This window comes from Prionailurus bengalensis, chromosome B3, assembly GCF_016509475.1.
Source record: "Prionailurus bengalensis isolate Pbe53 chromosome B3, Fcat_Pben_1.1_paternal_pri, whole genome shotgun sequence".
Classification (NCBI taxonomy): domain Eukaryota; kingdom Metazoa; phylum Chordata; class Mammalia; order Carnivora; family Felidae; genus Prionailurus; species Prionailurus bengalensis.
The window spans coordinates 107,499,539-107,512,252 of NC_057355.1; the positions used below are offsets into that span (position 1 = coordinate 107,499,539).

Below are 12,714 nucleotides of genomic sequence, written 5' to 3' on the forward strand. Positions count from 1 at the left end.
CAATTTCACTTGATTTTTAATCAGCTTTGGTCCATGTGTCTTAAAGAGGGCACAGATAGGTAAGAAGCAGAAAACTGTAAGAGCCAAATCAAAATTAAACAGGGACATCAAGTCATGAGTGGTAATGTCATGGGGACTAGGCCTTAATGGCAGTCACCATAGAACTGGAGATTTAGGATAAGTGTATGCTATAAGACCAAAGGGTAGATTTTGATAATGTATCAAAAGAAGCAAGCAAACTTTAGAGCACAGAACCAGAGATCAAGCCAAAATTTTGGGTGACAAGGTAAAAGAAATAAAGAATTCTGGCATGACACTAGGGGAACTGGTCACAATTCAGCCAAGGATAGAGCACCAACAGCTTCTTTTTGTTGCACAGAGCATCCTTATGCCTCTTGCCAAAGACTGAACCTGGGTTAAGAGAAGCTGACCCTCGAAAAGGGAAGAAATCAATGGCATTATTTTATTACAGGATATATACAGACATTTAGCTGTGATGCATGCCCAGTGACAGCTCTGCCTGACCCCACGGCGAGTTTTGGAATTAGAATGGCCCTTTAAATTTGTCCCAAGTTGGGCTGAGATGGCCAGGTCTTTATATCCTTCCATCATTGGATTTGGGCCAAACTGGGAAGGAGCATGACCTTGCGCAAGGCAGCTCTCTGCAGCTGAGGCTGTCCCTGAAGGAGCTGACAGCCGAAATCTTTCTCCCCACAGCACTCCCAGCAGCTGGGACAAGTTTTTCACTGCAGGAGAATCTGACACAGCACAGTGTCCATAAGACCATATAAGTCCCTCTTGGGGTTATAATCTTGTCAAATTTTACCCTTTTGAAAGTTTCACAATGTCTTTAGTTCCTGAAGGAATTCTTTTTTTTTTTTTTTAAGTTTATTTATTTATTTTGAGAGAGAAAAAGTGAGCAGGGGAGGGTCAGAAAGGGAGAGAGACAGAGAATCTCAAGCAGTGCAGAGCCCAATGTGGGGCACAAACTCAGGAACCATGAGATCACGACCTGAGCCAAAGTCAGACACTTAACAGACTGAACCACCTAGTTGCCCCTGAGCCCCTGAAGGAATTCTTTTGCTGTTACTTACCACATTTGAATGATTTCGTTAGCCTTTTTTAACATTGAGTTTATTGATACCGAGTCAGAAGTAACATAAAATGTGAATTATTCTACAGATAACTGCTTTAAATTTAGATGGGCAACATCTCTTTGAAATCACAAATTTAGAAAAATTGGAAAATTTGAAATGGGCATCATTCAGCAACAATAATCTCACTAAAATAGAAGGCTTGGAATCCTGTGTTAACTTGGAAGAACTCACGTTAGATGGAAACTGTATCTCAAAGATAGAAGGTATCTGAGAATTTTAAAATCTTAAAATATGAATGTTTAACTAACAAGAGCCAAAAAGGAAAATGTGGAGGACAGAATTTTTTAGGAGGAAGATGTCTACAGAAGTTCCAAGAAGGTTTGGGGCAGAGTGTTCCGAACACTTACTAGTGGGATCTGTGACCAGTCACTATATGTAATGAGCCCAGCTAGCTGACTTTCAGCTCTGACTTCTCTCTCCTCTCCTCTGTCCCACCTATAACCAAACCTAGCACATTACAAACTAGAAAGTAATTAGTATCTGAATGAGAATGAATGAATGAATGAATGAATGAATGAGGTGTGCTTTTGAAAAAGATAAAGCAGCCCAGTTGATTTTTCAAAGTATGGAATTAAGATTACCTTTGGAAATTTGAAGACTTCAACAAAAATGAAAACTACTCACTAGAGGTTGAAAATTATCAAATGTACTATATCACCTTTTATAGGGATCCACATAAAGTACAATGAAGCAGCTTTACTAATTAATGTTGGGTATGCACACACACACAAATATACACATTTATCTGGGTATAGAATATTTCTGGTTGTACGATGATTTCCACTGGCTAGAAAAGAGACTTAATTTATACTTTATTCACTTTTGAATTGCTGGATTATTTTTAGCACATGTGTGTACTTTTCCATAAAAGTAGAAAATTCTATTTCAAAAAATTACATATGCAAAAGCAAGTATTAGATATCTTTAAAAACAGTGTGTATAACATTCATTATATTTTATTTTGATGGCTCTTAACAATCTGCTTATAAAACCTGCTTGATCATAAGAATCACTTGGGACGCTTATTGAATATATAGATCCACAGGTCTCTCCTTTGTAGATTTGAATTACGTAAACCTGGGGGTAGCTCAGACATCTCTCTTTAGAACCATCACTAGTCTCTTCCATTCTCACAAAATAGGGTGTTAGTTTTCCTTTGTATGCGTAACTGAGAACTGTTTCCAGTTTCATTTTTATTCCTACCCATCAGCCCACTGAAGGGAAGAATCCTCCAACCTATATTTTTCCTATTACCCACTTTTCAGAGATGATAGTTTTACCTCACTAAGCTTTAACAAATATTTCTCTTCTTTTTTCCAGACACAGATAAGTTTAATGTCCATCTAAGGATTTTTTCTCTGATAGTATTATCCCAACTTGCCCTAGATCAATTTACTCTCAGCTTGCATAGTCCCATGAGTAAGGCTGGTGTGAAAGGCCAGCATGGATAAAATGTCCTGAGAACCAGTTATTTGCCAAAAGCTATAACTGACATATTTCAAATGCAATTCCACTTAATTCCATAACCCCTTAGAGGTAGATTTCAGTATGTGCTTTTATGGATGAGGAAAATGAGGCACAGAGGTTACAAAGTTTTACATAATATACTTATGATCCCAAATCTAGTGGTTCTACATTTCAAACCAACTCTGACTCCAAAGTTCTCTCTCATCTTTCAACTTGCACTATACTATCTGCAAAATACCTACAGCATATATAGCATACTTAGGGGTTAGATTGTGATGAGAGGTGGCATTTTCTCAAGTTCTGTCTTAAAGGAGTTTTAAGCATGCAAAGGTAGAATTAGGCCAAGTGGTTCTTTTCAATACAAATAATGCCACAATGAGGAATACTTTCCAAAGTGCTGTATCTACTCCCTTACCTTTAATGTTTTAAAATGGGGGGCTGGTGATGATTTTGAGCTTTGTGTTATTGTGATGGTGAAAATCTTAATTATATAATTTGAAGGTTATTTGAAAGTGAAATTCAATATTTCCTACATAATACAGTCCCTTAATACCTAGGAAGACTGAGTCTACGTAGAAATCCAAAATTGGAATTTAATATATTAGCTGGGACTTTATACACATTGTATCCTTCTTAAAAGTCAAAACAATGATAGTACTATAGAGTCTGTAAAGAGAAAATGTAAAGAGAAAAAGTAAAATGGCCAGCCAGTTATTTTTTAAACTAACTTTTCAGTGCTATCTGAATCATTTCTTGAATTTGCTTATTTTTCTAGGCATTTCCAAGCTGACTAAATTAACCCGCCTCAGCATAAATAATAATCTTCTCAATGGTCTGGAAAAACATACTTTTGATAACATGCTTCATCTTCACTCCCTTTCTCTTGAGAACAACAGAATTACTTCATTGAGTGGTTTACAAAAAGCTTTTACTCTGATTGAATTATACATAAGCAATAACTATATTGCTCTCAATCAGGAGATCTATAATTTAAAGGTGACTATCTCAGATGGTAATGTTTTTGTTTTTTAAAATATGTATGGTTTCTTTATATTATGAGCATAATGCATGTTCAATGTATAGGATTTGGAAAATACAGAAAAATGTAAAGAAAATAAAAATCAAGAATAACAAGGTTTACTGAATGTATTTGCATTCAATTTATGCGTATATAAAAACATATATATGTGTAACCATGTCCCCAAACTGATAACCTACTAGGACAATTTTTTTTTAATACTCAAATAAAATACCCAAGCTCCATCCCTTCTAACTAGTGCCTTTCTCAGTATTTCCAAGGACTCCTCAACCTGGTTGGGGAGTAAGTCTTGAACATTTCCTGTTCTCAGAGGAATTCTTGATTACTTCTCACTTACTTACTGGTTCTTACTGGAGACTCCCAACTCTTTCTAGCCAACTTTGCCCAGCTTTGTCCTCTTTAATTCTCCCAAAGAAACGTCTAAAACTACTGTATAACTGAAGTTTTGAAGGCTTTCCTAAAGGTTTGAATAAAATGGACGTTTACTACAGCACAGAATAGGAATTCACTTCAAATACATTGTGTGACTTAACTATTTCTAAAGTTCAATGGCCATTTCCTACCACTGGGATTCTCACGATGGCCTCTTTCCTTTTGCTGATATCATATTGCTAGGGCTTGATCTCCTACCAAAAACTTATGTCTGTTTCCTGCCTTTCCTTACTTTCAGCCTTCTCCCCATCCTACTCCACAAATATAACTACTTCTTCTTAAAGTTGCAGAGGCAACCTTATCAATGGTAGCAGCAACAAAATAAACCATTTTACATTGTGAGACACAGTAGTGTTACTCCCGCTTGTCTTAACCTCTCCCAACCACATCTACTCTGGGCTGTTCCTGCACAACAAAGACACATCAAAATGTTCTAATAAAAACACATTTTCCCTTAAGATGAATTCTGCTACTCTCTCAGAAGATAGAAGTACATGGGTTTTATCCCTTATCAGAAGGCAGTATTTTTCATTCCTACTATATCTATATGCACACATGCATACTATTTAATAGGCCATTCTTCCATAAACAAAGTATATTATTTTAAACTTAGCAAAGTTCCCTCCAAGTCTTTACCACTGATAGATAATATATTTAGCAGCAGTGTGCTAAAAGAAAGAGATTCTGATCATGTATCACATATCACTGAAATACTGTACAAAATTAAAACTTACTAGTCTGAAAGGATAACTCTTGCAATAAAATGTGTACTTAAAGTACCGTAATCACTAAGAAATGATAGAGTAATTCGAATATTAAAATTCCAGGGTAGTTAAACTCTTAAGGGGAAAAATCTTGCTGGAGTCATACACATAATGTATATGTGTATGGATAGATACATAGATAGAGATAGAGATACATAGATATATCTTTAAATTTATGTGTTTTTATTACCCAGGGTTTGTGCAACCTGGTCATTCTCAACATGTATGGAAACATTATTGTATGGAATCAAGAAAACTACCGGTTGTTTGTCATATTTCACCTTCCAGAACTGAAAGCTTTGGATGGAATCTCCATTGTAAGTTGTGTTTATGACTCACAGCATTTGGTCCAGCCTGCATATTTATATATCCATTGGCCATCATCATTTTGAACATTGCCTTATCACTAGTATGATACTCAGACTTAGGTCTCTAAAGCACATTTTTGATCTGGGTTTTTAAATATTCTCCTTTAGCCAATTTTCTTCTAAATTGAGATGGCAGAAAAGGGAAGATATTGCTTACATTTGCACCTGTTGAATTCGATGCCTGACAAAAATAAAGAGTATAGGGACAGGACAGAAAAATCTGTTCTGGAGCTCTACCATTCTCTTGGGCCTAAAAACAGCTACCTATTTCCTAGAAAAATACAGTTGTTAATATTTAAGCAAAACATATTTGAACACAAAACTGGTATGTCAGTGTTATTAGTAAACCGTAAGTAAGGCGATGTTGCTGTCAAATGGAAGGTGTAAGTCCAAGCTCCCCCACTTGGCCTCTGTTGACATCCTGAAGGCATGTGCTTTATTAACTGCTAAGCTCACATTGCCCATTGGCCTCCACTGACTATAAATGCTCTGCCATTATTACTGTGTGGAAATGGAACAGGCTCCCCAAATATTCTCTAGTAACATTTGTGTGTGTGTGTGGGGGGGGGTGCATTACTGCTGGGAGAGGATGAAGATCCAAGCCACTTGCTCAGCAGGGGGATGATAGAGAGGTGCCTTATTACACTAGGACAAGAGTGGAAAACTGTGCGCTCATCTGCTTTTACAGGTGTAGATGTACCTGCTTATACAGGTGTAGACCACAATTTATGCCATGGGTTTGGCTGGAGTAGACCCACTCTTGTCTAAAAATTTTCTGGCTTGTTAGGCTTCCCCTTTCCTACTCTTTCGACTATAGAGAACAGGCATTTGTGTGAATTTTTGTTTTCTCTGGTTGGCATTTCTGGGTTTCTGGTTTCTCCAGCACCTAGTCCCGCATATAGGAGGCAAAAACAAAACCCAGTTGTAAAGGAAAACCCACATCTATGTGTTTCCTTTACTCTCACAATTCCCCACACTCACAACACTTCTGACACCAAATGTGTGGGTTTTCCACATATGAGCAATTCTCTGAATTCTGACACTATGTATCTGGAGACAGGATCAGATCCCACATGCTCAATCCCCCAGCACTGCCCCACCCCCACTTCACAAGTCCAGATTGGTACCTATGCTTCTGACTAACCGGCTATCAATAGGAAGTTCCCATCACCCTCTCCTTGGGTTTGATTAATTTGCTAGAACAGCTCCCAGAACTCAGGAAAAAATTTGCTTACTAGATGACTGATTTATTATAAAAGGATATAACTCAGGAACAACCAGATAGAAGAGATGCATAGGGCAAGGTATACAGGAGGGGGCATAGAGTTTCCATGCTCTCTCTGAGCAAACCATATTCCCAGCACCTCCACGTGTTCACCAACCTAGAAGTTTTCTGAGGCCCCTTCTTTGAGGTATTTATGGAGGCTCTACTATGTAGGCATGGCTGATTAAATGACATTGGTGACTGATTCAACCTCTAGCCCTTCTCCCTTCTCCACAGGTCAGGGAGTAAGAGTGAAAGTTCCAACCCTCTAATTGTAGTTGACTCCCCTGGCAAACAGCCCCCATCCTTAGGGACTTTCTAAAAGATACCCTTTAACATGAACTCAGGTGTCGTTGAAAGGAGCTTGTTATGAATAACAAGACACTGCTTTCACCTTTATGGCTCTGAAGCAATTTCAGAAACTGGTGTCAGAAAACCAAATATTATAGCAAAACATGCCTCTATGTCTCTTATATAGGAAATTACAAGGGCTTTAGGAGCTATGTGCCTAGAACAATGGATGAAGACCAAATAAATATTTGTTATTGTATATATTTTTAATGTTTATTTATTTTGAGAGAGAGAGAGAATCCCAAGCAGTCTCCATGCTCAGTGCAGGGCCCCACATGGGGCTTGATACCACAAACTGTGAGATCATGATCTGAGCTGAAACCAAGAGTTGGACACTCAACCGACTGAGTCACCCAGGTGCCCCTATATTTATTACTATAAATCACATTATCATAGTCCATTCCCTGATTTTTGATCCTATCATTTATAGCAAAATGATCATAAAATTCAAAAAACACTGTCATATTACTATAATCTCATTCAGTCATTATCCAGTTTGTAATCATATGAAAATGTCTCCCAGGGTGAAGCCACTCAGATTTGCAAGCTTTCATTGGATACCTTTTCAGATTCCACAAGCAGGAGTGGTATCAGAAAACACAGCTTCCCCTTTTCAGGCAACTGATATAATTATTTAAGAGACAATATCAGGGCACCTGGGTGGCTCAGTCAGTTGAGCATCAGACTCGTGATTTCAGCTCAGGTCATGGTCTTGCAGTTCGTGGGGTCGGCCTCTGCTAATTGCATGGAGCCTGTTTGGGATTCTCTCTCTCCCTCTCTCCCTCTCGCTCCGCCCCCTCTCTCTCTCCCTCTCTCTCAAAATAAATAAACAAAGATTAAAAAAAGACAAAGAGAATATCATCTCTTGCTCTGAGCCTCTTTTGAAGTGTTAATGTAACATTGGATTTCCCTCATTACATAACTTACTTATTAATTTCTTTACCCATAACTGCTATTTCTCCTTCTCTCCATTTATACCCAAATTTTCCCCCTTTGGAAGGGACAATAGGCTGGGCCACTGTGCTGGCCTAGATTGCAGACAACAATACTAGTCTAGTAAGTGCATCCCCCTCAGTCAGATGGGGTGAGATTATACAGGTGCAGGACTGATCAGCTATTTTTGCCCCCCCAGACAATACAACTAACATTCACTGTTAACCCCAATTTTGCCAGATGGGGTGAAGACAAAGCCCACCCCCATCAGGCCTTTAAGAATTTTAACATAAAGTTTAAAAACATAGTTGTAATTTCTTGCTTAGGAATCATCCCTGTTTCCAGCCATAGTCCCTGATCAGGTAGGAAAAAAAAGTTGAGGTGATGTGGAGAAAAATAAAAAGGATAGTGGTATATGAGCATCACCTTCCTTTAGCAAGGATTGCATAGTCACACCAGCATCCTTCCCCAGAGCCACCAGAAAAACAGAGAAGTCTATCCACTGGGGATAGCTTTAGCCCCACTCATGTTCACACTGAGTGTGAGCACTCTCGTGAAGGCATATAAACCAGCCCTTCATACTTTATCTTTTTGCTTTAGACAACTGACGTTTTAACTGCCCGTTCCAATTCTCTATCGAGCTATTACTCTTGAGTAGGATATCTTACTGCCCACTGTTGGACATTATGAGCTGTCAGGTGTGCTCCTTGGTCTGAAGAAAGAACAGTCAGCTGTCTAAATTGGCATGATATCTTCTGTCTCTGTTCTTTTAGAGCACTCTGAGCATTTGCATTTACCAGTGGGTAAGCAAAACCCAGTCCGGAGTCAGTATCTATTTCTGTCAAGACTCTCTTGTAGCCCGTTAGGGCTACCAGAATGAGTCTGACTTGCCAAGTTTGTTCAAAGTCTTCCCACCAGGGAAATCTGCCACATGGCCATCTGCAGTCTCTGTCCCTTTTGCTGACAGACAAAACAGTTCTTATTGGTATTCTGTGCCTCAGAGGGTGCAAGATAAAGATGTCTAGATTCAGTCCATCTCTGCATTGCTGTAGACCCCCAGTATTCACCTATTTCACAAACCCAGGTGGCCACCTTAAGTGAGCATATGGGGATATCTGCCTGTCAAATCCAATCACCTTTCAAACTTGGAAGGGAGTTCTGATGGGCATCAATGTGTCCTACTTTAATGTACTCCTCAAATTTCCATAGGGCCATGCCCCATATGGGCATCTTTTAATAGGCCAGTTTTCCACTGCTCTTCTGCCTAACCATATGGCCAGGCCAGGAACAGTGGATAAAGGCCAAATATATATTTCTTATGATAAATCACAACAATAGACCAGCAGACTCACCACAGCATCATTCCTCAGTCTCAAGGTCCCTAGCCGGTCTGCCTTCTTGTCTGCGCCTTTCAGTCTCCTTATATTTATTTTCTAATGTATAGGAGTTTTTGCTGTATTTAGTAGGAGGAATAGGGAGAAGTGAGTCCATTCCATTTTGACCTAAAACCAAAGAATTAATATCATTTAGTCATCTGTAAGAGAAGACATCACTTTCTAAATGTCCTTATATGTAGGAACCACCAGAGACTGAGTGTGCAAAAGACTTGTTTGGTGGCAGACTTACTTCTGACATGATTGCAGAACGACAAGGACATTCAAACTTCACCCAAATGCAAGAATTCAGTTGGACTTCATCATCCATCAGGTGCAATCATTTTATTATATGCTTTTTGATATAATTAAATATGCAATTATTGTAATTATCTAAGGTTTTTATTCACCTTATCCAAATATAACTAATAATTCAGAAAGTCATCTTCCCTACTTCAAAATCTCATGCTAATTTCACCACTCATTAAAGTGCATTATCACACACTATGATTTAAAATGTCAGCAATCTAAGACATTCTATGTCTTCTTCTCTAATAACCAAGCTTTTAAAATTAGAATAGACTAGGTTTGCTCCTCACATATGACTTTAACCCAGTGAAATCTGACTTCTAAAGCTACCATTCTTCTGATGTTCTTCTCACTGTCCTCCTGGCAAATAAATCCTTTTCTCTCCTCTCTTTTTCTTATTCTGCACTCTTCACAGACATCTTTAGCCATAATTTTAATTTGTGATGATGATCCTTTAAATTTAACCAAAACCTGAGCTCTTTACTTGAAAATTCAGTTGCTCTTTAGATAGCATCTAGAAGACAACATTCATCTGTTGTCACCCTAGCCAAAAATCTAAAGGTCATTTCTCTCTCCTTTGTCCTCCATTTATAATTGATCACCATGCTCTACAGAGTCCATATTATAAGTATGTCTCATAATTCCCCTCTTCTTTCTGTAGTCACTACCTTTGGCCTAGGTTGGGAAATGAACTATTTTAGAAACTCTCTTGATGATAGTTTTGGGGTTTTGTCTTATATAACCTTTCCTGACCATACCATCTTCTAAGATGCAAGTTTTATCAGGTCACTTCCCTTCTCAACATTGTTCAGTGGCTTTCCACTGTCTATAGTAAAATGTAAAATCCCTTTGTATGGCATAGAAGACTTGTTCTATTTGTATCTCTTATAACCCTTACCTTCACTGCCCATTATTCTTTATACTCCAGAAATTCTAAAATATTTTAGTTCCTTAATCTCAATCACAAGATGCTGTTTCACATTTCTGCCTTTGCTTATGCTTGTTCTGCTAGCTGGAACTCTTTTTCTAATTTGCCTGACAAATGCTTATAAATTCTCCAAGGCTCATTTGAAGGCTCCACTGTGTGCTGACTTCCCCAGATAGGTTTTTTTTCTCCCTAATATTCCATTACATCTAACTCTATTATATCATTTTTCCTTTTTTATTTTAATTTTTCTGGATCCCATTTCATGAGGACAGAGACAGTATCTTTTCATATTTGTTATAGCTTTTCCAAATACATTGTCTGCACTTAGAAAATACTAATTAAAATATGTTGAATGAATGATTTATTAATGGATAAAAGTATGCCATAATTATAACTACAGGGTTTAGGATTTGTTTAAAAAAGTAGTTAGGGTAACATAATTTACCCTTATGCTCTTCTCTATTAAGGCTCAAAGGACCAAGAAAGCCATGGACTAGGAATCAAACATATTTTTAACTACCAAAGCATTCTTACAAAGTGGAATGCCATAAAAGTTTTCAGGAGATTGCATAGAAAACTCTTTTTTCAAAGACCTCACCTGCTTTCTTTCCCCTTTTCTTTCCCATCTCTAATGTCTTCCTGGAATTTCAGAAATAATGTGTTTCACATATATCCTCTGCAGTTTATAACCTGAAAATCTTATGATTTACTATATCAACTTCACTACAATTTCATGAATATGTATGTAAATTTATAAAGAAATAGGGATGTTTACTTTAAAAGTTGCTTTGTGATAGTGCTATGTTTATGTGGTAATAGACATGGTTTTTAAAGCATTCAAATTCTGTGTCATTTTCTTACATAAATGTCCAGCAAAACATGTATTTATCCAATTATTTAACCCATACATTTTACACTAAGGCAATTATTTTTCATAGCACTTGTCAGATAGAGGCATTTTTTTCATGTTTTTGGGATTGTACATGAATGATTCACCTATATAACTTTCCTATCAAAATTATGAATGTATTTATCTCAATTCAGAACTGTGGATTTGATTCCAGTTGACCAATTTAGAAATGTATGTAATGTGAATCTACAAAACAATAATCTCACCTCATTCAGTGGATTAATCTATCTGCCTAATGTGAAGGTGAGTCACTCACAGATTTTACTTTTCTCTTTCAAGGTTTTCAGTGTGAGTTGTAATCTTATTTACTTTGGGTTAAAATATATTTTTGTGTTATTAAAGAAATTATTCCTAAAATTTTTTTTCACCAAGCAAGAGAAAGTACTACTTTCCAAAATTATTTTGGTTGACCTCAGTGTTATGTGATTGTCTTATAAGCAGTAAATCTTCCTCTGCAGTAGGAGACGGGATAGAAGGGTGCCTCTACAGTGTGGGTATGGAATGAAATTGGAGGACACAGGTTCTCAAAGCAGCCTTATTGCCTCCTGTCTTATAGCTTTGGCTGAGCCATCTACAGAAGCCTTTTAAACATAGGGAAGTGGTGATCTCTCCAACTAAACAATTGTTTCATCTATATCAGGCTTGGAGAAATCAGGAGTGCAGATTGAGAAGCTTGAGCAGCTTTCTGGGGTCTCCATTATGTATTTGAAATATTGTCATTTCTTAGCAAGTCAGATTATTCAAACAAACACATTCAAAGCTAAATACAGACCATTTGTGCCATTTTAACACTGATATATTATTATGTTATGTTGTATAATCCATTACATCTTAATAGTTTTTAGGATGTTGATAATCTCAAACTAAAGGTATATATACAGCATTCATATTTGAACATCTGATTAATAAGGTATTCTTTCTGTAGGTCTTATGCCTCAACTATAATCATATTGAATCAATCATGCCCAGACTAAAACCTCAGACCCACTTGACCAACAGACAGTTACTCTACCAGAAAGTGCCTTCCAGTGGCTATGGACAACAAGGAACTTCAAAAATAAACAGGTACTCTTCTTTTTCTCACAATTATATACAATTTTTGTTGGGAGTTTAAAAAGCAGTAAGTCACATTAGTGATAGCAGTAACGTACATTTTTCTTACTTGATACTTATTTTATAGCTACATGCCAATAATAAATGTCACAAATAAAAAGATACTCAAAATAGCCCTTTGTCATTGCTTTTTCCCTGCTTCCAACATTTCATACCCATTATATAAAAAAAGAAAATGAAGAAATGTTGTATGATTAATGTGTTTTAAATTGAGATACAATTCACATAGCATAACACTCACTCTATGTACAATGCAGTGTTTATTTTAGTATATACACAAAGTTATACAACTACAATGCAACCTCC

General features: G+C 37.2%; 1 protein-coding gene and 1 long non-coding RNA gene across 6 annotated transcripts in view; one reads left to right on the forward strand and one right to left on the reverse strand.

Annotated features, from left to right (window-relative positions):
* The window catches only part of LRRC9 (leucine rich repeat containing 9), a 119,766-nt gene that overhangs the window by 70,857 nt on the left and 36,195 nt on the right, over positions 1-12,714 (forward strand). For all 4 annotated transcript variants that reach the window (XM_043556287.1, XM_043556284.1, XM_043556285.1 and 1 more), the window contains 6 exons: positions 1,183-1,360; positions 3,400-3,620; positions 5,054-5,176; positions 9,352-9,482; positions 11,430-11,538; positions 12,221-12,360. In XM_043556287.1, coding sequence (XP_043412222.1) covers positions 1,183-1,360; positions 3,400-3,620; positions 5,054-5,176; positions 9,352-9,482; positions 11,430-11,538; positions 12,221-12,360 — 902 coding nt within the window. The remainder of the gene's footprint in view (positions 1-1,182; positions 1,361-3,399; positions 3,621-5,053; positions 5,177-9,351; positions 9,483-11,429; positions 11,539-12,220; positions 12,361-12,714) is intronic.
* LOC122469171 overlaps positions 1-12,714 on the reverse strand; it is a 99,900-nt gene that overhangs the window by 33,906 nt on the left and 53,280 nt on the right. The window contains exon 6 of one of the 2 annotated variants that reach the window (XR_006293401.1): positions 7,630-9,277. The exons of the other annotated variant lie outside the window; for it this stretch is intronic. This is a non-coding gene — a long non-coding RNA (uncharacterized LOC122469171). Of the gene's footprint in view, positions 1-7,629; positions 9,278-12,714 lie in introns of those variants that run through there. 2 annotated transcript variants of the gene reach the window in all.